Source organism: Naegleria lovaniensis, assembly GCF_003324165.1.
Source record: "Naegleria lovaniensis strain ATCC 30569 chromosome Unknown tig010, whole genome shotgun sequence".
Taxonomy (NCBI): domain Eukaryota; phylum Heterolobosea; class Eutetramitea; order Acrasida; family Naegleriidae; genus Naegleria; species Naegleria lovaniensis.
Window position 1 is genome coordinate 439,602 of NW_025407832.1, and position 22,576 is coordinate 462,177.

The 22,576-nt window shown below is 36.8% G+C and overlaps 12 protein-coding genes across 12 annotated transcripts; 5 read left to right on the plus strand and 7 right to left on the minus strand.

The window, feature by feature from the left end:
- Positions 1-74: 74 nt before the first annotated feature.
- Positions 75-1,925, minus strand: C9374_000597 (uncharacterized protein; the record flags this gene model as incomplete). Its single annotated transcript, XM_044695778.1, has 1 exon — positions 75-1,925. One exon carries the CDS (start codon positions 1,923-1,925, stop codon positions 75-77), a length of 1,851 nt encoding a protein of 616 aa, XP_044552425.1.
- Positions 1,926-2,005: 80 nt separating this feature from the next.
- Positions 2,006-3,587, minus strand: C9374_000598 (uncharacterized protein; the record flags this gene model as incomplete). The annotated part of the gene is made up of 2 exons (XM_044695789.1): positions 2,006-3,224; positions 3,379-3,587. 2 exons carry the CDS (start codon positions 3,585-3,587, stop codon positions 2,006-2,008), a joined length of 1,428 nt encoding a protein of 475 aa, XP_044552426.1.
- Positions 3,588-3,668: 81 nt separating this feature from the next.
- On the minus strand, positions 3,669-5,887 carry C9374_000599 (uncharacterized protein; the record flags this gene model as incomplete). Its single annotated transcript, XM_044695800.1, has 2 exons — positions 3,669-4,356; positions 4,413-5,887. 2 exons carry the CDS (start codon positions 5,885-5,887, stop codon positions 3,669-3,671), a joined length of 2,163 nt encoding a protein of 720 aa, XP_044552427.1.
- A 201-nt stretch (positions 5,888-6,088) lies between these two features.
- C9374_000600 (uncharacterized protein) lies at positions 6,089-8,251 on the minus strand (the record flags this gene model as incomplete). Its single annotated transcript, XM_044695813.1, has 3 exons — positions 6,089-7,370; positions 7,484-7,929; positions 8,087-8,251. The coding sequence occupies 3 exons, from the start codon at positions 8,249-8,251 to the stop codon at positions 6,089-6,091; spliced, it is 1,893 nt and encodes a 630-aa protein (XP_044552428.1).
- Positions 8,252-8,424: 173 nt separating this feature from the next.
- C9374_000601 (uncharacterized protein) lies at positions 8,425-9,453 on the plus strand (the record flags this gene model as incomplete). Its single annotated transcript, XM_044695824.1, has 1 exon — positions 8,425-9,453. One exon carries the CDS (start codon positions 8,425-8,427, stop codon positions 9,451-9,453), a length of 1,029 nt encoding a protein of 342 aa, XP_044552429.1.
- Positions 9,454-9,610: 157 nt separating this feature from the next.
- On the minus strand, positions 9,611-13,177 carry C9374_000602 (uncharacterized protein; the record flags this gene model as incomplete). The annotated part of the gene is made up of 3 exons (XM_044695835.1): positions 9,611-12,001; positions 12,062-12,184; positions 12,230-13,177. 3 exons carry the CDS (start codon positions 13,175-13,177, stop codon positions 9,611-9,613), a joined length of 3,462 nt encoding a protein of 1,153 aa, XP_044552430.1.
- Positions 13,178-13,316: 139 nt separating this feature from the next.
- C9374_000603 (uncharacterized protein) lies at positions 13,317-14,750 on the plus strand (the record flags this gene model as incomplete). Its single annotated transcript, XM_044695846.1, has 1 exon — positions 13,317-14,750. The coding sequence occupies one exon, from the start codon at positions 13,317-13,319 to the stop codon at positions 14,748-14,750; it is 1,434 nt and encodes a 477-aa protein (XP_044552431.1).
- A 197-nt stretch (positions 14,751-14,947) lies between these two features.
- On the plus strand, positions 14,948-16,360 carry C9374_000604 (uncharacterized protein; the record flags this gene model as incomplete). Its single annotated transcript, XM_044695857.1, has 2 exons — positions 14,948-16,064; positions 16,119-16,360. The coding sequence occupies 2 exons, from the start codon at positions 14,948-14,950 to the stop codon at positions 16,358-16,360; spliced, it is 1,359 nt and encodes a 452-aa protein (XP_044552432.1).
- Positions 16,361-16,489: 129 nt separating this feature from the next.
- On the minus strand, positions 16,490-17,607 carry C9374_000605 (uncharacterized protein; the record flags this gene model as incomplete). Its single annotated transcript, XM_044695868.1, has 3 exons — positions 16,490-17,001; positions 17,101-17,121; positions 17,406-17,607. The coding sequence occupies 3 exons, from the start codon at positions 17,605-17,607 to the stop codon at positions 16,490-16,492; spliced, it is 735 nt and encodes a 244-aa protein (XP_044552433.1).
- A 228-nt stretch (positions 17,608-17,835) lies between these two features.
- Positions 17,836-18,264, plus strand: C9374_000606 (uncharacterized protein; the record flags this gene model as incomplete). Its single annotated transcript, XM_044695879.1, has 2 exons — positions 17,836-17,976; positions 18,106-18,264. 2 exons carry the CDS (start codon positions 17,836-17,838, stop codon positions 18,262-18,264), a joined length of 300 nt encoding a protein of 99 aa, XP_044552434.1.
- Positions 18,265-18,483: 219 nt separating this feature from the next.
- C9374_000607 (uncharacterized protein) lies at positions 18,484-21,581 on the minus strand (the record flags this gene model as incomplete). Its single annotated transcript, XM_044695890.1, has 3 exons — positions 18,484-20,163; positions 20,245-20,571; positions 20,637-21,581. 3 exons carry the CDS (start codon positions 21,579-21,581, stop codon positions 18,484-18,486), a joined length of 2,952 nt encoding a protein of 983 aa, XP_044552435.1.
- A 174-nt stretch (positions 21,582-21,755) lies between these two features.
- On the plus strand, positions 21,756-22,497 carry C9374_000608 (uncharacterized protein; the record flags this gene model as incomplete). Its single annotated transcript, XM_044695901.1, has 4 exons — positions 21,756-21,776; positions 21,845-22,017; positions 22,097-22,195; positions 22,236-22,497. The coding sequence occupies 4 exons, from the start codon at positions 21,756-21,758 to the stop codon at positions 22,495-22,497; spliced, it is 555 nt and encodes a 184-aa protein (XP_044552436.1).
- Positions 22,498-22,576: the final 79 nt, after the last annotated feature.

Below are 22,576 nucleotides of genomic sequence, written 5' to 3' on the forward strand. Positions count from 1 at the left end.
TTTTAATTTTCCTTATTCTCCAAACCTCTAAACTATTATAATCCTGTTGGATGATTCAATTGTGACTACATTCCTTACTGCTCTTCTTTTTGCTCTTTTTCGTATTGGTCCTTAAATATTCTCGAATAGTCAGTCAAGTATCCATTCACTATATTCATGGCTGTTTTAGAACCAATTTTTTGAGACACTCTTGAGCCCTTACTGAATAGTTTTAGAAAGGTCGTTTTCTGTCTGTCAAAAAATCCTGGTAGAGGTGAATAAAATCTAAAAGAAATTACAAGGCGGATGAAATAGTGTAAGGGGTCGTCTTTTCTCTTTTCAGCTTCATCCTTATCAAAAACAACATTAACGTTGTCAACTAGATATTCGAACATATCGAACCGGTGCAGGCTGTTGTACGTTGTATTAGGATTTAGGCATAAATATATGATTGGTGTGCCCTTACAAGTGTTTGTGTTGACGTTATTGATATTGGCTTTACGAACTTCTATGCAGTATTTCCACAAGTCCAAATTGTCGTTCGAAATGATACAACACTGTGCCATGTCATCATCAATTAAATTCTCTTCATGAACTTGCTCATACGTTTCTATAATATCAATTATTTCATCGCTCGTGAATCTGTTACGAATCAAATGGAAATAATGTCGAAAGAGAGAAGCAGCCATATGTGTTGACATTTTAAATTTCCAGTCTTGTATCGCCGCCTTCAACAATCGATATGAAATTTTGGTTGTCATAAGGAAGTAATGATCATTCGGAAATAAAGCATACAATAAAACAGAAGCCAATAAATCAGCATCCGTATTGAAGGTTTTCTCAATATAGGGTTCTTTTTGCATTTTCCTTGCTTGTGGTATTAGAGTTGGATGCATGTTGATCCAAAACGAAAGTATTTCTCTAATCTCTTCAGGTTGAAAATGACCAAGTTCCAACAATTTTTGGAATTGTGACTTTACATTGTCCATAATTTCGTGATCTTGAGGATAACCATTAAAATGTTTTTCATGTTGTGGCCTCTCCATGTCCAGTTCAATTTCTTTCATTAATGCTCTCATGAGTTTCATACTTTTCAAATACAAAGAAGGTTCAAAGATACGAAACACATTAAGAGGAAATCGACACTTGGCCGATGAAATGAGTTCTAACACGGGTTGTACTAACAAATCATTATTTTCATCCAATCGTTTTTTTGGATTTTCCGATGTATCTTTTAAAGCTTTAACGACTTCTTCATAGGCTGAAGCATGATCTTTTCGAAAATAAGTCATAAAGGAAAGAGTACAACATCTCTGCAACTGATATTCTTGATCAAAATGATCTCCAGTTAATGGTTTTAAATTAGAATGGACATAGTCGACAAAAGCGTTCCACTTTTGACAGAAAGGGCTCTTCTCAACAACGATATAGTCCATCATAGGTTTCCACAATATCTTAATTTGTGGTAACTTCTCTCCCATTAATTCAATGAGCTTGCCAGTAACAGTACCAACCAATTTTCCATGAAGCTCTTGTTTGAAAATTGTATAAAACCGAAATCCATAATAAAAATCAATTCCAAAGCTCTTTTGCGTTGCTGATTCGTCGTCATCAACGCAAGGACTGGTTGGTGTGTGACTCTGTAGTTTTTCTCTCATGTACATCTTTTCCGCTTCCTCTACATGTGTTTTGGTTTGGCTTTTTAATTTACGTAAAGAACTTGAAATTCCCTTCTTTTTTGATGACTTGATGTTGGGCGAGTTCATTTCAGCTTCAAGCTGTCGGATTTGTTTTTTCAAATAAAAAGCATACCGCATCCTCCATAAAGCTTCAAAGCGAGCCATGCTCAGCCAATGTCTGTTCAATAATAATAAATCAGAAACAATTTTCAATTCTTCACAAAAGATCATGATGGAGAAGATGAGATCTTCAGGCAATTGGTTCATTTTTTGCTTGTTGTCATGATTGTTTGGCAACGCTGCAAAACGCCAAAGACTTAGGTGCAAAATCAACGTGCTATCAGCATTTATTGTTGTTTTGGTTGAGGTGCCTTCTCGAAATCTCGCACAACTTTCTTAATAATTGCAATACATTCTCTCAATTGTTCTTCAGTGATGACCAGTGGTGGAGCAAATCGAATAATGTTGTCATGTGTTTGTTTTGCTAAAAGGCCATTCTCTTTCAAACGCATACACAAATCATACGAGTTCTTGCCATGCATTCTACTGTGGTTCATCACAAAAGCATTGAGAAGACCTTTTCCTCTCACTTCATCAACAATTCCTCCCTCATGAACAAGCTCTCTACATTCTTGTCTGAAAATTTCACCAAGTCTAGCCGCATTCTCAATCATATTCTCATTTTGCAAAACTTCAAGAGCAGTCATTGATACAGAACAACCAAGTGGATTTCCACCATATGTACTTCCGTGAGTACCTGGTTCAAAAACATCCATCACTTTCTTGTCAGCCAAAATGCATGAAACAGGAAATACTCCTCCTGACAACGCCTTTCCCAAAATCAAAATATCTGGTTTTTCACCCTTAGATTTATCCAATGAATGCTCATAACAAAGCATTTTACCAGTTCTTCCCAAACCTGTTTGAATTTCATCACAAATCATCAAAACATTATGCTCCTTACAAAGCTTGTAAACTTCGCTCAGATACTTGTCGCTTGGAACTCGAACTCCAGCCTCACCTTGAATGGGTTCAAACAAGAAACCAGCAACATTCTTTCCAAACTTTTCCAAAAGCTCTCTCAATGAATCCACATCATCATATTTTGCAGTTAAAACTCCTGGCAAGAAAGGTCCAAATCCATCTCTTGTTTCATCACTATCACTAAAACTAATGACACCAATGGTTCTTCCATGGAAATTACCAGAGCATGCAATAATGATGGCTTCATTATCGGGAATACCCTTGACTTCATAGCCCCACTTTCTGGCAGCTTTTAATGCTGTTTCAACTGCTTCAGCTCCAGTGTTCATTGGCAACACTTTTTCAAATCCAAATAATCTGGTAACGTATTGAGCCCATTGTCCGAACACATTGTTGTAGAAGGCACGAGATGAGAGCGTTACTTTTTCTGCTTGTGATTTCAAAGTCTCGATAATTTTGGGGTGGCAATGTCCTTGATTGACTGCACTATATGCAGAGAGAAAATCATAATATTTACGTCCTTCTGGATCGTAGACCACCACTCCTTGAGCACGTTCAAAGACTACTTTCAATGGATGATAACTGTTTTCAAGAAAGTCCAATAGTTGATTTCCGAAATTTTGATTGGATTATCATCATCGGAATGATGAAGAATGATTTTCAGCAACATTGGAGTAAAAGTCATGAAGTTTGATTGGATGGTCAATATTTAGAGAAATGATGAACGGCTACTTACTTGTGTGCAGAATAATCGTTCTCTAATTTCATAATATCATCACTGCTTAACTTTTTAATTTCGTACTGCTGACCCATATGTGTTGAAAATGCAGCTCTCTGAGAAAATCGTTGATTACTGCTTCCTAGCATCAGCATTGTTGAGTGGTTTCCCAAAAGTCGTTGATGCTTGTTTGCTGATTTCAAGAACGAATGCATGACGGATTTCATTTTGCTTGTGTGTTCAATTTGGATATTTTTTGTTGATGTCCTTTTTGGTTGAGCGTTTATTCACATCATGGAGAGAGGTTCTCATCTTAGCGTTGAGATGATAGCTTGATTTGCTTGAAGTGCTTCAATTCGTTCTCGAATTGAGTTGAACCATTGATTTCTTTCTGTCTCGCTCTCTGCTTTTAGAATGATTTCTTTTGCCTCTTCGTCGTGAGAGGTTTGTTGCGCATCAGTTCTCAAACATATCTTAAAGGTAAAGTCTTTCTTCTCATAATTACTCTCGATGCAAGATTTTGATAAATCTAAAAAGTTCAATGCTTTTTTGGACGTGTCTTCATCTTCCAGTACCATAACATGCGTTTTTGTTAACACAATAAATCTTCTTTTCCATCCAGTAACCTTTGTCTTTTTGGATAAAAAACCTTTCATAATAATGAATCCAGTGTTATCTATGGCACTATTATTGTTGGATGTTGTGGAATGTTTTGACTCATTCTTTGAAATTGAATCTTTCAATGGGAGAGGAATGAAGTCCTTATTTGCCTTAATTTTTTCGAATAGATCCCGAAATACATCTTGATATTTTTCAATCAAGATCGTTATAATCCGCGTTCCTTTGGTTTGCAGTACGAGAGAGGAATTCAGTGTCGTTGAGCTTGCATTAGGATCTTCCTGAAATAAATTAGGTGCAAAAATGATTGCCAGGTTGCTAGCCGTCATTTGATTTTCATTGCTTTTGCAATGGATATTATACAATAAATGTAATAGTCTGAACATGGCACAATGTCTTTCAATCATTGTTGAATAAACAACGTTCCTACATACCTATTCAATAATAAACAATTATAATAAGGTATGACGGATACATCTCGAAACACATTTGAGAGTTCCTTGACGACCTCTGTTTCGTTGTCAATTTGTGCAATCTTCTTGAAAATATGATAGGATTGATGAGGTATTAATTTTGCTTGTCGAATATACTTTTTTGTGAGCCCAGTGACGACGTGAATATTGAGAGTTCGTAGCTCTACTACCTTTCCAGAATCCATTTTTTTTACAAGTATTTCCATGTCTTTAACACTTCCTCCAATTCTAAATAATCCCTCCACTGAAAGTCTTTCAGAAATCACCACCATCATTTCTTCTATTAAGGCTGGAATTTCATGACCCATTTCACTTTTCCTCGACATAACCGTTAATAAATCTACACCAAATTCCTTAACTTCAGCTTTTTTAAAGAGTGTTGAGAAAAAATCTTTCGATTTCATATACCTTCCACCTTTCATAAAATCGTTGGAGCGAATACTCTTCTTTCTCTTTACAGAGCTTCTTCTTGCTTGCTGTGCGGCTTGTGTTGGAACAGACAGCAATGCGCCAGGAGAAGCATCGCTGGAGGTGGGAGACGAATCTTGTTGTGGTGAGGAAGAAAGAGGCGACTCCACCTCAATCCCCATGCCAACAGGAAAATCACACATGGTCGACCGAGAGAGATTCAATCCATCTGTTTCTTTTGTTTCACTGCTTGAAAACCTAAATAGGTGACTCATACTCTTTCTATTATTGAGAGGAGGAGGCGTAAATGTTTGTGAAGGACTTCTTCGTGTTTGTAAATCGTATTCGTCCACCTCAACTTTCATTGAGTCTCTCGTGGCTGTGAAAGTTTCTGGATCGCTGTCGTACTCTTCCACAAAGTTGTTGTTGGTAATGACATTAAGGAAATGTTGTTGATGCTGTTGTCGGAGTGTGTTTTCTTTGACTATGCTGTTGCCATTTGCATGATTGCTGTCCGTGTTAGAGTGGTCCTTCAATTCATTCTCTTCATCGGTATCATAGTCCCAATCACCGTCCTGCAACTCTTCAATGTTCACTCCGGCCTGCTTCAACAAATCAGAAAATTCCATCACCGAAGAACAACTCAAATGCTTTGATCTCTTCTCGATTTTAGAGAGGGTGTTATCAGTTAATTCTCCCAAGTGTTCATAAGTTCCAGCGTAAAGAGCTTGAGAAAAGGGTGAAACAATTTCACCTGCTAACGATAGTGGACGAGGTGAAAAGCCTTGATTGCTTCGATCCTTAATGGCACTCGATCTCACAGAAATTGAATCGTCTGAAGGAAGAGGAGGTTCCTCATCATCGTCGGTTTCGACAAAGCACGACGACTTGTTGGGTGGAATATAAACAGCTGTTGTTGTTTCCGCAAAGTGTACGGAATGAGCGTTACTAGTATTACATGAGGCCAGAGAAGTTGTTTCGTGATTCATCATGATAGGAGAAGAAGAACCAATATTGTGGTCAGTCATTCTAACGACTAGAGTGCAAGCATAATATTAAGGGTGTTCGTGCAATGTAAGCGTTGTTATTGCTGTTCGTTGTTGTTGAAATGTTCTGCTTGTAATAAGGCGAGCCTAGTGGTGGTATTTGAGCATGAGAATTTTTTTGAATGAAAAATTCGTTTTTTCTAATCGCATGATTTTTCTAATGGACGTACGTGGCTGGCTGTGTTAATCATCCAATAGAATGACTTCATCTTCTTGTTTCTTTTCTTTGAGAGGATTTGTGTCTTCGGAGAGATTGTTCTCAACTTCAGCTCTTTTTCTCTTGAGCTCATTTCTTCTCTCATCCAATCGTTTACGTTCTTCTTGCTGATCTGTAACGCAAACACAGCCATCGTCACCGTCATCAATATTCATGACAACATTATCGAGATTGTTGACAACTCCACTGCTGGATGGAATATGGTTTTCTTGTGTTGCTGCTTTTGGTGGTTCATCTCCCTCCACATAAAATTCCTCAACCTCAATGTCGGGCATGTGTTTCACAATCACTTTCCAACTAATGTCTTGAGAGAAATCTTCAACAATGAGCTCTGATCCGTCCACAATACCAGTGTCTTTCAACATTTCCTTTTGCCGTTTTTGTATCAATTCTATTTGATCTTGCTCCAATTCTTCTCCACACTCATAGATAAGATCATCATTTGACAACACGGACGGCTCTTTGAGGGCTAATTTGTTTTGTAAAACATCCTGAACAAATCTCTCCAAGCTCATCTTGTCACAGTTCACAAACACGGTAACAGAATTTGAAGAGCACACAAAACACTTCTTGTTTGGTGGACCCATGCTGACAGGAAGAATAATTGTGTTCTTTCTTCCCTTCACCACAGTTTTTGCCAAACAATCTGTTTGTAGACATTCAGTGACATGATTGACAGAGCTTTCCTTTCCCTGGTTCATATGAATACTCTTCATTACTTTAAAGGCTTCACACACCAGAAGACCAGCGATAATTGCATTGGTTGTAGCAATGGCTGGTACAATGTTTCCGGCCATGGACTTGATGTCGAATCGAGAGCTAGGAGGAATGTGAAAATTGAAAGCTCTCAGATTGGAGGCGCTAGTGACTAAATTTAAGGCATCCTCATCATCTTTGTCGAATGAGAGTGGTTCGCTTGATTGTTCTCTTCGTTGTTTGAGTGAACTCAGGCTCTTCAACAGAATTTGTACACATTCATCAGGTGTCCAAATAATTTGATCCTTAACTCCAGCTCGCTTCTCAGCATTGGGATTATTTTGTCTAAGGATTTTCAAATATTCGTCGGTGAGCGGTTCAGGCGGCTTTCCAGTATTCCACACTTCCTTATTTTTCATTTGTGATAATTCTCGAATATCGTGCACAAAAACTTTGTCAAAAACCCGTTGTGGGAAATCTTCTGTTGCCTTCAAAATTTCCTCAAATCCAGTTGAAATTTCATTGCTGTCACTAATTTTACCAAAGAGCCGACTATTTGTCAAGCAATCATTGTCATTAAATTGTTGTTGAGAATTTGTTTAACAACGGAAATTATATGGCAACATGTCAATTCGAAAATTCATACACGTAATATGCCCACTTACTCAAATAATAATTTAGCCCATACCACACAATGGATCATTTTAGATGGATTGGAACGAATGGTGCATACAGCATATGTTTTTTCTGTATTTCTATTTCCTTTGCATTCATAACATTCGGTGAATCCTTTTTGATAGGATTTCACTTGTCCCAAATATCCTGCAGTACCACCATCCAACATGGGAATATTAGCCGCTAGACATAATCTGTTTACATGTCTTCTTGCATCAACATTATCAAGCGCGTTGATTACCAGCTTGAATTGCTTGAAGAAATCCAATCCATAGGCACTTTGTTTAATGTTACCGTGATGAGCAACAATATTACATTTTGGATTAAAAGTTAGAGCTGTTTCTTTTGCAATTTTTGCTTTCGATTCTCCGACGTGCCTTTGTCTGAAAAGAAATTGTCTATTTAAGTTACTAATATCAATAGTATCCAAATCAATCTATTTGCAATCATGATCAAATAATTATTTTACAAATTCATGTAGCGTAGAAATATTATGATCGTTCGATTCGTTTATAATTATTTAATCATAGAATAATTTTAACATCGAGTATTATTATCAACAATAACAACAAATTCGCTAATAAAACACATACAATCTCAATATTCTCAAATCCCGAAAGAACCAAATTTTTCAGCAACTCACACCCGATTCCACCAGCTCCTACCACCAACACTTTATTCTCTCTCACAAATTCAATCAAATCATTTCCATAGACAAGCTTCAAGCTTGCGTAGCGGTCCACATGAGGATGACTCATTTTTTTGCAATCCATTGATTCTCAAGTCGCGATTGATTGACAGTTGAGAATTCAGATTGTTCAATCCCTTCTCCTGACATTCTAGAATGATTAAGCATCACCTAAACAACGTTTCCGATATGAACTTGATGAAGAAACACAGTCTACACAATTAAAAATTCAATTAAAAAAAAATGCCTTTCGGTCAAATCGTGGTTGGTCCTCCCGGAAGTGGAAAATCCACGTATTGCAACGGAATGCAACAATTTATGAGAGGAATTGGAAGAAAAGTTGTTGTGGTTAACATGGATCCCGCCAATGAAGGATATACCTATGAATGTGGAGTGGATATACAGGATTTAATTAGCGTCCAACCTGTGATGGAAGAATTAAAATTGGGTCCGAACGGAGCCTTGATTTATTGTATGGAATATTTGAAGGAACATTTAGAGGAGTGGTTGAAAGTACAATTAAAACCATATATTGTGGATGATTCATATTATGTCATTTTTGATATGCCTGGACAAATTGAATTATATACTCATTATAATGTTGTAAAAGATATTTGTGATGTTTTAGTGAATAAGTGGCACTTTAGATTATGTGCTGTGAATTTAGTGGACGCTCATCATTGTACAGATGCCTCCAAATATATTTCTGTTCTTATGGTTTCTCTGTCGATTATGATTAGGTTGGAATTACCTCATGTCAATATTTTGTCAAAAGTGGATCTGATAGAACAATACGGAAAATTAGCATTTGACATTGACTTTTACACGGAGGTTCAAGATTTATCGTATCTTGTACAAAGTATTGGAAGAAAACCACTGTCACACCATGACGGAGAAGAAAACAACTCCAATTCAATGGAAGAAGCGAATGAAGATAATGATGAAGATGACATGCAAGATGATGAAAGCTTTGAATCAAAACTGGCTAAGCGAAAGCGAAAATATAAGACGAGATTTAGAAAGCTGAATCAATTAATGGCAGATGTCATTCAAGATTATTCTCTTGTTTCGTTTGGTACTTTGAACATTCAAGACAAGGAGAGCGTGTTAAACGTATTGAAAATGGTTGATAAGGCCAGTGGATATGTCTTTGGGGCATGTGAACAAGATAACACCTCAATTCTGGACGTAGCTTCCTCCAATTTGAAATGGGCCTACGAAGCGAATGATGACGTTAGAAGCAAGTATCTGAACCGAAATAACGAAGAGTGAGTTGCATTTCTCAACAGGAATGTTTTGCTGTCACTCGTCATCACCATTATCACTCACTAATAATGATTGTTTTGAACAAAATCAAGATCACACAGTACTGAAGCTTTGAAACCATGAGTACATAACGTTGCCAAATCTTGACCTTTATTAAACTCACTCACGCTTCATCAGCTTTTAATTTTAATTTCTTTTTTGGGTTCTCCTCCTGTGTTGTGTGAGAGGACGAAGTAGAGTCAACATTCATGGGGTCACTGGTTGCATGTTGATTCATATCTTGAGATTCCTTCTTTTTTTGTTCCTCTTCTTCTTTCAAACGTTGTTCCTTTTCTTCAGTTTCTTTATCGAGTACCTTAATTTTCAATGCTTTTTCTTGCACCCGTGTGGTGGAGGAAGCGTTGTTGGCTTCTGCTTTTTTCTTTTGCTTGTATTCTTCCATGTCGTATTTGTCCATTTCATCTTTCAATCTAACAATAAAAATGTCATCTTGTTTGATAATGAAAGGTGGTCGATACAGGTCCTTCATCGAATCAATTTCATCATAATTCAAAATTGCAACTTGAACGCATTCTTTGGAAATGAAATAGTCGAACTGGTTTGGTGCTCTACTAATGCCGATTTGTTCAAATCGTTCTGGTGACACATCAGAGAGAGCTGAATGTTTAAGGGTTTCATAAATTTTGGTTCGTAACGTTTGGGGTGAAAGTGATTCGCTTTCTTTTGGAATAAGCACTTCAAATTTGGCATCAGCACCTCCATAAAACTTCCACTCTGAAGGTAGCCATCTCTGAACATAAATGATCATGTTACCTTCATGCATTGTCATTGGTCTTTCCATTATTTGCACTAAAATGTGTTTGTTGTTGGTTAGATCTGGAATATTCTCCTTGATGGTCTTATCATCGTGAATTATCAAATTTTGTAAGAATACTCCAACTTTGGTTCTCAATCTCATCAATTCTAATGGTACAAATTGATCAGAATCAGGATTTGAGAAATATTTTTCGTAAATTCTCCTTTTGAATTGGCCCAACGTTTCTTGTTGGTTGACAACAATCTTATCGACAAATCTAAACTCATCTTTTAACTTTTGCATCACGTCAAGATATCTCATTCCTTGATTGTACACTGGTCCATCCTTAGGAGCAAGTACGAGTGCTGTTGAGCTAGATGGTGGTGGTGGTTCACAAGTCATCATGACTGTACCCTCTGTATCTGGAGGAGGTGGTACATTAGTTGCGACGTCAAGATGACCATTTTCTTGTTGAAGTGGGGCGGATATTGTTTGCTCTTCAATGGACTTTTCTTGGTGGGGCTGTTGTTCAGAGAGCCATGGAAGATGCACATATAATTGAAGAATGACTTCTCCTTCTTTTGGCGCAGCTCCCTTTTCTACATGCAATGACGTATATTCAAATATATGGGGACATTCAGAAATTAATACATCTTCGTTAATTGGCTGCATGTGCATTTTAGTACATAATCTGAAAGCAGAAGGTTCGGTTTGTAATATTTTTGCAATTCTCTCTTTGAGATCTCTGACTGTTTTCCGTTTGTCAACTGTCACAGCAGTGGTGTAATCGTTTGGTTTGTCGAATGTGTTAATCAGTACATCAAAGCAATATTTCATTTCGTCCAATTTGGCTAAAACTTTTGTTTCGAGATTTTGTGTTGGGTCATCGAGAGTTTCAACATAAACCAAATCAGATCCAACAATATTCAGCCCATTTTCAATGGTTCTGTCATTTTCTTCCACATTGTGGAATAGTATTAACTGATCATTTCTCATAATGACCAGATTTAACTTTTCATGTGGAAATCTTTCTCGTTGTAACTCCTTCTCAATCTCTTTTTTAATTTCTAATAAGGTATGTGTAGTAGTAATTTTGATGGATCGTGGTTGGTCAAAATCATTATTTTCCTCATTGAAAGGACACACATAAATTGTAATATATTCTGTAATTTCTTTCCATTCCTCATCTGATTCTTTCGTTTCTAAATACAAAATTGTACCATTGAACATATTGAACCGTGAAATTGGCTGATCTCCATGTCTATGGAAAGAAGATGTTGGAAGTTGCTTCATAATGTCAAACTTTCGGAGTCTACAATTAGAGAGCTTGGAATAAAAGTTCTCTCTTCGTGACATCATTTCATGCACCTTTTCTAACACTTGATTCATGGTATCTGTCTTTTTCACAGTTATGGATAATACAGGTTGACCCTCACATTTTATACGAAGGTTGAGCGATTGTCGTGCTTCCTCGGCCTTGCGAAGCTCCTCAGCAATTTGTTCATTGTCCTTTTCGACCTCTTCTCGCAAGTCACCTGGAATCATATTTTCTTCTACGTGGTTGATGTTCAAATTATCATCTCTCTTCCTATACAGAAGCATGTACGCGTTGGTTGACGAGGAATATCTTCCAGTTGCACTTGCATCATTTGTTCCATACATTAATTTCACTTGTTGAGCATCAATTTCAGAAACATTGCTGTCATTAAAGTTGTACCATTTTCCATTTGACAATGATTTGATGTAGGCATAATAGTGCTGTTAAAAGTGAACAAAAATGTCTCCTGTTGAAAAATCCATAGCTATTTGTAAACTTACACCTCCAAGAGCCGATCCAGAGTGAATTAAAACTGCAAATAAATCATAAATATGAGAGCCAGATTGATTTGTCACGTATTTTTTCATATCCAATTCGTATGGGAATGTGACCATATTTCCTAACTACAAGGTATTAATTGAAAATAGTGGTCACAATGAAATACATACCTTAATACGAGTCCAAGTTTGGAGATCATAGTCAAATCTCTTCAAGTGCAATGTCAAAATGTAAGGAAGAGTCTTTAACTTTAAGCCTTTGATGGCATCAATTTTTTTGTTTCCAAGTTCCTCACAAATCCATTGTTCATTTCCTTCCAAGAGCTCAGGTTTCACATAATTGTCAAGCGCCTCTTCCACAGACGACACGCTTCTGACCACGAGTTGAAGGTCCATATAAATATCTTCTCTCGCTCTTCCTACAGGTTCTCCTGATTCACGTCTATGATCTTTAGCCTCTATATAGTCAAGCATTATTCCACTATAAATGTCACTAATTAATACGTCATGAAAATTAGTGAGTTCCTTGATCTTTGGGGTGAGGCCATTTTGTTGTTCTTCTTTGTTATCAATATTTCGAGAACCAATCAATGAAACATCGATAGCATCAAACAAAAGCCTATTCAACTCTTGGACGTCATGTTGAACGAATGCATCCGACTGCTCCCAACCAAATGATTTTGTCAAACTTGTTGTGGGTACAGCCTTTCGCTTTGAAAGCGTCAAGTATGCAAAAAGTCGTTGTAATTGGTATGGGATACATCGTTCCTTGCTCGGATCACGTTGAGCGTCATATCTCCACTTGAAGATCACGTATCGAAATTCAGGCGTATGAAATAATGATTGAACAAGAGAATTCAAATAACAAGTAGCACCCTGATTGGCTAATCCAACAAAATTATTTTGAGTAGTAGTAGTGCTAGTATTACTATTATTATTATTATTTGATGATGATCCTGCTGTGGTTCCGGAACTATGACTTAAAAATGATGTAACGGCAGAGTTGAATAAAACAGCAGTATTCGAAGGAGGTGGAGGTGGGACATTTCCATCTGTCCTCGAAGACGTAGTCACATTGGTATCGGAAGAGCCTTCGGAGGAAGGATCTACTTTGGCCATTTTTTTGTAAAGTGTTCACCAGTAGTAGACTGGCTTGCAAACGAAGTCTTTGCAAAATTGAGAGTGACACAGTTCGCGTTTAACTCCAGCTAAAATTTGCAGGCCATGTGTCATTTTAATTTTGAAAAGAAATAAAAAAATGATTTCGGGTCGAGAGAATCTTTGCGACATGACTCAATGGAATCGATCGTATCATTGGAAAGCCATATTAAATCCTAGTCAGCAACAAGTCAAAGCTTGTGGTTGGAATCATGAACAAACTCTCCTTGGATACCAATTAGGGAATGGCCATGCAGTCACGTCTTTGAATAGCGGAGTGATGGAAATGCCAATCATGATGGATTCGGAATATCGAGTGGATCATGACCTCGATGGAGATGTTCCAATGAAAAATTGTTATCATGATGAATGTATTGGAAATGATAAATATGGAAAAGCATGTATTTTCAATGCAAAATCAAAGAATGTCAGTTATTTGGAAATGTCCAGAGTCAAGTTAATAGCTGGATATTTGGGATATTGTTTTATAGTGAACGAGGCTGGTCAGGTGTATGCACGAAGACCGGAAAAGTGTTCACCAGTAACTTTTCGTGAATATGATTCTGAAGAAGATGAATTCATTGAAGTTGATCCAAATATTAGTAGAATTGAATGTGGTCCATTTCAAGCGTTGTTTTTAGACTCGAGCTCAGGAAGAGTATTCAAATTGAAGGATGATTGTGGAGATTGTTTTTCATGTGAAATGATCCATTATTTTGTAGATAGAAATGAAAAAGTGTTACAAATTGCATGTAGCGAGCATGGATGTTGGTTTGTCACACTAGACCAAAATGGAACACAAAATTTTTATACCTATGGAGATACAATCACAACTTTTGGCATGGAAATTGGAACACGTGCGCAATTTACGATCTATGAAAATGAATTTCTAAAATCGTCAACAATTGTTCAAATTCAAAGAAGATATGGAATTGGAATTATTTTATTACAAGATGGCCGCTTATTTGGAGTTTCTTCTCAACGAAGAAAATTCACTGAAATGAATCGATCAAAAATTGATGATACCAATGAAATCATTCAAAAGGTCATGATTGGAAGTAACTTTATTATTGCCTTAATTTCACGACGTGTGTGTAATGAATCAAGAGTGCTTTTATGGGGAGATTTAGGACATTCCAAATGGTCCTTCAGCTCCACCATTATACCATTGCAAGCAATTCCCACTGAATTACCTTTTCAACCTCAACACACCAATGAATATATTACGGATATTAGTTGTGGACTGAGACACCTCATGCTCACAAGTTCACACGGATCACTCTATTCCATGGGGACCAATACTCAAGGACAGTTAGGAAATGGTACACCTTTTGATTCATTCTTACAACCTACTTGTACGGACCTATCTCTTCAAGAGAATGAGTTTATTTCCAATATTTATTGTTATCACTTTCATTCGTGTGTTGTGATTGAAAAGGTGAATTCACGACTGATTGGTTTTTTCAGAAATGTTCAAAATTCAGTACGAATGCGTGCCTTCTCGGATTGCTGCATTCTTCTATCAAGTCATTAACTCCTGCTGTAGTATACTATTCAATATAGAATCAAGTCATTGCATGTTGCATGTGAGCCGAATGTGTCTTTTTTAAAAAAGTCTACGAAAAAAAAATCCCTCTCTTCAAATTTACAGTTGTGGAGCTTCAAGATACTTGTTTGAATTTTACCAATCAAGAAACGTCGCGACGTTCATCAGCAGTAGAATATTTTGCCATGAGAACGTCCTCGGAATCTAACCTGACCATGAAACCCAATCCGAAGGGTTTTGATGCTTTCATCAAGCGATCGGTTTCTCCCAATATTCAGAATTTTAAACGAACACTCACCATGGATCCTTCCGAACAACGCCATAAACAACATTCCAATCCATTACTGAGCCACTCCTTTAGCGCAGAAGAGCCATCCACATTGTTGCAACAATCCTCTGCTGTCTCTCATTTGAACGCTGATATTCGCTACGAAAAGACACATCACGAGTTGCAACAGTATCATCATTCACCCTTGTTACCACCTCTGGCTCAAGGAAGTAATTTAAGCAGCTCTCCTAAAATCAATGTGGTTCCTCCTTTCAAAGCATTTCCATTCTCTTCTGCACCATCGAATAATGTGGGTGACATGGATTTTCCAATTCCTCAATTGTCGGCAGAGAACGCTGGAGAGTTGTACTATAAACCCTTCAAAACCCTTGATAGAGGTCTGAGAGATCCTGTATCATGGGATGAATCGGAAACCAAGTTGTCAGAGCTGATTCCTAACAAACCCTCAGTGGTAAAGAAAATGAGTGAGGTTTTTATTTCAAAATTCGACAAACCAGTCCAGCAATTCATCAAGGAGAGCTTTTCAAACCAAAGTTGTAGTTTGGTTGAAAAAAATAACAAAGATCACAAAGTATTTCGCTCGGAACCAAATCTCACACCAAACGCCACAACAGATTTTGAAAAAGTTCAGTTGTTGAAAAGGGAACATTATAGGAATGGAAAGCCCAGAAAAGCAGAAATTGTTACACTTGAAAAGAAAGAGTTGCGAAAGGCGTTAAAAATACATGGAGATTCCTCAACCATTTACAATGAAGAAGGAGAGTTTCATAAGCAATTGGGCCCAAGACAAATGAGAGCCTTAGTTAAAGCAGAAGCAGAAAGAGAAGAATTTTTAAAGCTTGAACGAGATATTAGGCGAAAAAAGAACAAGTTCATTCGAATAATTAACTCAGGTTATCGCCATGGAGTGCTAAATGTTCAAGACGATATGGACATTTTCGACAAGGATGGTATTTCGACAAGTGACATAATGAATAGAAGCACAAAATCTGAAGGTTCCTTTAGACGAGAGAGTAAGTTTTGAGCAATATTGTTAAGTGATTCATAACAATGTAACGCATGATCAGGGCTGCGTAAAATGGCTAACTCTGAGCTTGGTAGAATGACACTAAGACCGGACGAGTTTTCTGAACCCTTTTCGCAGCCGTTTATGCAGCGAAAAGCAAAGACCGAGCTAAGTGAAAAAATGCAAAAATCAAACGTTGTCATCGCTCTAAAAGAACAAGATGCACAAAATTCGAAACAGTTTATTTTCAACAACCAGACCAGAAATGATAATATTGGATCTGAAATTGATGCAATTCGATAGTTCAAACGCAACAGTAAAAAAATCAATGTAGTTCAAAACGCTTGTTCTTCGTTTTCATTCATTAGCAATTTGTATTTGGTGCTTGAACGATAACAGTACAAAAAATCTTATTTCTCATCTCATGATCCCTTAATCAAAAAGTTTACAAACATCTTCGAATACCAAATCTACAGATTTCGAGCTGTCAATTGTCTTGACCTTATTGAACGCCTTAAAGTATTGAATCACTGGCATTGTTTGATTAATATAGGTTTGGAATCGCTTCTTGATGCTTTCAATGTTGTCATCAATACGGCCGCTTGTTTGGCCTCTCTTCAACAAACGACTCTCCAAAACGTCCTCAGGACAGTCAAAGAAGAGGACAAACTGGCAGAAACAAATTTGTCTCTCAAAATCGACGGCTTGTTTCATCTCACGAGGGAATCCATCAATCAAAAAGACAGTGTTTGGATCTTCGTGACCCATAATTGCCTGTTTCAATAGAGCAATGGTCACTTCTCCTGGTACGATTTTACCTTCCTTTATAAAGTTATTGATCATTCTTCCGGTTTCAGTGTCCTTGGTTGATTCAGCTCTCAATAAATCTCCAGCACTGAAGTGTGCAAACTTGTACTTTTCAACAAGTCTGGCACATTGTGTCCCTATAAAATTGTTCAATGTTGTTCATACATTGTTGATTGTAAATTATTGCATGGGCACGTGTTACACATATTTACAAGTATTTGTAAACGAATACTAACCCTTTCCTGAACCTGGACCTCCTATATTGTGGTGATATGTTAAAATTATTGTCATGATCGTGTGAATCGATAAATTTCAAAATCATTTCGTCATCATTTACAATTATTTTGTATCGGTGGTTTCATTTGTTCAAACCCGATATGAGATTTGTTTCAAAATGACCAAAATAAATTCAATGTTAGGAGCGATTAAAATCATCATCATCGTTATCCACAATTCCAATCATCAACATTACAACAACAAACATGGAATATTGTGTTCGTTTCTCTTCATATTGTTATAATTTAAATCACACAAAACATACCCAACACAAATACAACTTTTCTTGGTTGATTCTTCGGATCCTTTCTCTCTAATTCATCAATCATAAATTGAATAGGATCCAAAGGTTGCTTTTCAACCAATTTCTTGGTTAAATCGTTAAACAAGGAATCTAAATTGTGTTGTTTCATGTATTGATGAAACTGTTGTTGTTGTTCTGGAGTCAACGGACTAGTAGCAGACATTTTCAGAGAATACTATTTGTTTGTATTTTTTGTTGGTTGTATTTTAAAATTCATTTGGTTCATAGCTCACATCCATTGTATTATTATAAATATTATTTGGAGAAGTTGGGTGATTGTCAGGTATTAATAATTTGGTTAAACTCTTGGGAACAAGCCTTCCCAATATTGGACATGATGAAGGTGAGAAACAAATTCCAAATCTTGTTCTTGATATTCACGAATAAAAAAATGAAATTCGATAAAGTCTTGAATGTCATATGGAAGACGGCAACAACCACCATGTTTGGTTTTACGCTGGTTTGCTTTGGATTAGTGGGATGGGAAACTAAAAAGTTTTTCCAAAATTTCTCATCATGGTCCGAAAGAAGAGTATGTGTTTGAGATTGGGTAAAATCCGATAATGAATTAATATTGTTTATGAATAATCAATTTCTTGTTAATGATGACAATGAATTATTTTGAAATTTATTTATCCTAATTTATCTTTCCGATACGTAGAAACTCAAAGAGCAAATTGCAAAGGAAATTATGTCTGAATTAAATGAACAAGAAGAACAAGACAAAGATGTGGAGAGAATTTTAGGAATTTCAGCACCTGAACAAGATAAGTCTGTTGTGGAAACTGTTAAATCAGATGCCACTACTTTTGATAAATAATTAGAAGGAATAATTCATCATTTATTATTGATCCTGCTTGTTGGTGATTGAACTTGCGAAATTCATTTGGAACACTTTTGAGGATATATTTATGAGGCAATAATCGAATCCTTATTATAAATAACGTCACATTGTATTAAAAAGGCTTAAAACGAGGTTATAATTATTTCAAGCAAGACAGATGTCTATCGTCCGAGCATCATGAAAAACTCTTATCCTCTACAGGGTCAATCTATTTGCAGTGGGTGGAAAAGGTTTCACATCGACCACTATTGAAATGTGTCGTTTTTCATCGCTTCCGTAGGATGTGAGAGAGTTGACATCACTCACAGCCAAATTGCTTGTCCACCAAATGTAGCAATCATTTTCATCAACCATTTGTGTTCTTATTGCTAACTGATATTTTCCTTCAGATTTAAAATGACAAAGACATTTCATTTGGAATGACTGTTCCACAACAGGAATGGTGAATTTTTGAACACCTTCAAAGTCGTTGGTAGTTGTTGTGAGATTTCCATCAGTTTGTGACGCTGTTGAGGAGGAAATTAACTTCTTTTCTATAGTCAAGCATACAGATTTCACTTTGCGTTGATGAGCAGTGGCTTGTTTACGTTGTTGTGTAATATAGCCTGAGAATTTGATCACAAGACCTTGGCCTAAAATAGCAGTTACAGGCTTACTAAAGATATTGTGGGTATTGTTAATCTCAATCTCAAGCTTGGGTGCAGTGTTGGGTGTGAAATTAAAAAAGAATTGAGGTACAGGAGCTCCAGCTTTAAGAATGGCCATAATCAATTGATGGATCAGCACTGACTTGTTGTATGGTTTGTTTGGATCAAAACTTTCCAATGACTTTAAAATATGTTGGCACTGAACAAAAAGAGGATCCAGTGTCGAGTGATACATCTCCACGGACTTGGAGAATGTTTGAAAAGTTGTGTTAGCCTTCGATGAGATGGAATGGTCGACCAATATGGTTGAAATAGCTTTGGCTATCACTCTGCATGCAAGAGCCTGGAGCTCTAAGGTTTTGGCACTCTCCATATCAATGTCAAAGAATGAATTAATCATGTCATTAAGTTTGTCGCTGAGTGAGATAAACACTTGTGATTGATGCTGGAAGACGGCATTAGAGGTGGCAGTATTTCTCGGTTCATTAAAATTTGCAAGGTGTAACGTTAGATTCAGGATACTGTCAATAAATAGTCTTCTCTGTCCAAAATACAATTGCTGAAAACCAGAGTTGCTGACACCACTAGCTTTAAGAAGCATGGTTGCCTGATCAAACATTTGCAGACAATCTTGCAAGACGTCATTCTCAATAAATACCACCTCCTGCATTTTCAAATAATTTGTAAAAAGTAAATTCTCGGCACTCGCCCATAACGACAAGGATTTCAAATAGAAGGATGTTGCTTCTTCCTCGACTTTGTCCTTAATTATGTTCAAAATAGACTCCGAGAGGCTGAAATGGTTATAGAACATTGAGTTCTTAGCAAGCAAGTACAAACACCAATATCTCTTGGATTCTACGAGAGCCTTAATGTTTGTTTGACTAAATTCATTGTTAAAGTTTTTGTGTCGATTGATGTATAGAACATGGAAAATAACTTCATAGAGGTTCACAATAATTTCGTCTGGTAAATTCGTAGTAGCTGCAGTTTCATAGATTGCCGTCAAATGATGGACAAGAACGTTGGGACAATGTGATGAAATTTTAAGGAGACACTTGGAGAAATACAAATTGCTCGATCGTAGGAATTCCTGTTGTTGAGAGATTTGATTGGAAGATATTGACGTACAAATGTTACCAATCTCGCTTAGGAGAGTTTTCGTGATAAGACTTGCATAGCCTGGGAAGGACTTGATGAAGCGTACCAAATATTCACAGATTTTTTTCTGTGAGAATGTTGTAAATTCATTGTTTTTGAGTGTTAAGAATTATAATATAGTGTCATGTAAGATGTCAACAATACTTACGATAAAGAATAAATTATCATTGTTTCGAACGCGATATGGAATAGAAAAACAAAAAGCTCTTGACAAGTTTTTCAGGAGAGGTTCAAGAACTTGCTCGTTTTGATTTGAGTGGCGTACTGCATTAATCATAATTTCAAAAGAGAAATCAGATATTTCTAATTTTTGATAAAATAATAGCAATTCTACAGTATGAATAATATTGTTCTTATCCGAAAAGTTAAAACACTGTTTAACATTGAAAGGAGAATATGAAAGAGATGCCAGTAGCTTGAGAATGCATATTTTGATAGAGTCAAAAGGAGAGTTATTCAGAAACTTGGATAACATCTAAGGAAGTGAAAAAATGTAGTAATCATTATTGTTAATAAATGTAAGAATGAAAATTGACTTACATCAAAAGGGAAATCTAGGGTATAGGTATCGGAGAGATTTTTTGAGAGTTTGGTAATACTATTTAGACATGCAATCTTGACTTTCTTTCTCCCGTCAAGTTCAAAAATGTTAAACAACAATTTAAAGGTATCTTGGCCAATAAAAACTGAGTTTTGAGCAAGTTGCGTCAAGGTGTCAATAATGGCCAGTATAAAAGGAGTGGTTGGGTGTGCTCTCAATAATGACTCGGAACATAATTTGAATGTTCTGTTTACAGTGTCTACATCACTGTGCATGTGTCTTAACACACGTATAAGAGATAGCTTAGCCTGAGGAGGTGACTTGATATCATTCAGCAATATTTCAATTTGTGGAAGAATCTGAGAAGCAAATTGTTTTGATGATGAGCATATTTGTTCAATAGCAACAACACATGACTCTCTCTCATATCCTTCAATGCAAGTCAGCAGGTTCTTTTCAATGAGATGATGTAAGTCAGTTCTATCGGAGAGTATTTCGGCCATGTGACCAAACATTCTGAGTGCCAATGATCGAGCAATAGGATCATTAGAACCCAATACTGCAGATATTCTCCTAATCAATTCTTCTTGATTTAATACTTTCAATAATTCTCCCTTCACCTCTTCGAAGACGCTCACAATCCAATACCGAACAAAATTATTGTTACAATCTCGAAAAACATCAGCCAATTTTAGCAATGTACTATTGGCAATGATCGGAAGAGGATACTCAGTGATAAGATCAGTGAATCTAACAACACTTTGAATTTGTTGGGCAACTACTGATGAGTGTAATCCTTTTTTCAAGGAAATCATGAACGCCATCGCTTCAGCTTCAAGTCCCATTTGAAAATTACTAGTGGAGCCCGTGGTCGAGTTATTCACATAATCAGCTGTGGCTGATGATGCAGGCTGCAGCGATTGTTGATTCCCACCTTGAAGCATTTTTTAATGTGTAGTTCTGCTCTTTACAACATGAAAAGGTCATCACATCCTACATAATCCTACGAGATTTTCTGCTGCAACGACTGACAGCATTTTCTCAATAGCGTTTTTAACTAGAGCTGGATTGATCTTTGCAAGCACGTTGTAGCAACTGCCGCCCTGATCAAATAAAAAATGGGCGGAAAACAGTCGATGGTAGGTTGTTGCGGATCATCATTAACCTCAATAACCATGACCATGCTCGGAATTGAAATCGTTGAAAGCATAAGGAAATAAATACAATATCAAAACAATTTAGTGTGGCCAAGCGAGATTTGAAAGTACTGTTTCAGAACCTCGTTCAAAGATTTCCTTACGGATCTGTTCCGAGGGACCAACTTTCGAAAATCATGAATCTATCAAACCCAACAACGCAGATGGTTGATTCTTTATACTTGTAAGTTATTTTGATTGTTCAAAGAAGCCCCAAACATATCCAATGTATTTATTGTTGACACATCATTGGAATTACAAAGCTTATTTGACATCAACGATGATGGAATTGTATCTATACCAGAGTATGTGGTGGTAATGTTGCTTTATGAACGAGCCTCTCCACTTGAAAAAATACTATTGTAAGTTCTACAGAAAGACTGGCTACTTGACAATATTTAGTGCATTTGATGTTTATGATACAGATAGAACTGGAAAAATCACTCATGACGAAGTTGAGAGAATGATTGCCCAACTCTATAAAAGCTTTCCAAAAGAATTTAAGGAGAGTGGGAAAACGCCAGCCGAATTTGCGCACGACTTTTTCTCTGAGCTAGATGTTGATAAGGATGGATCAATCACACGAGAGGAATTTGCAAAGGTAGCTCTCAACCATAATTTGATTTCCATGGCCCTCCAAAATACCCTGAATACCACCATGTAACCTTGTTGCATCCAGGTTCATAAAATTGAGGTATTATGCTCTAGAGCCGTACCGATACTTGTCAGTTATTAATCTTACT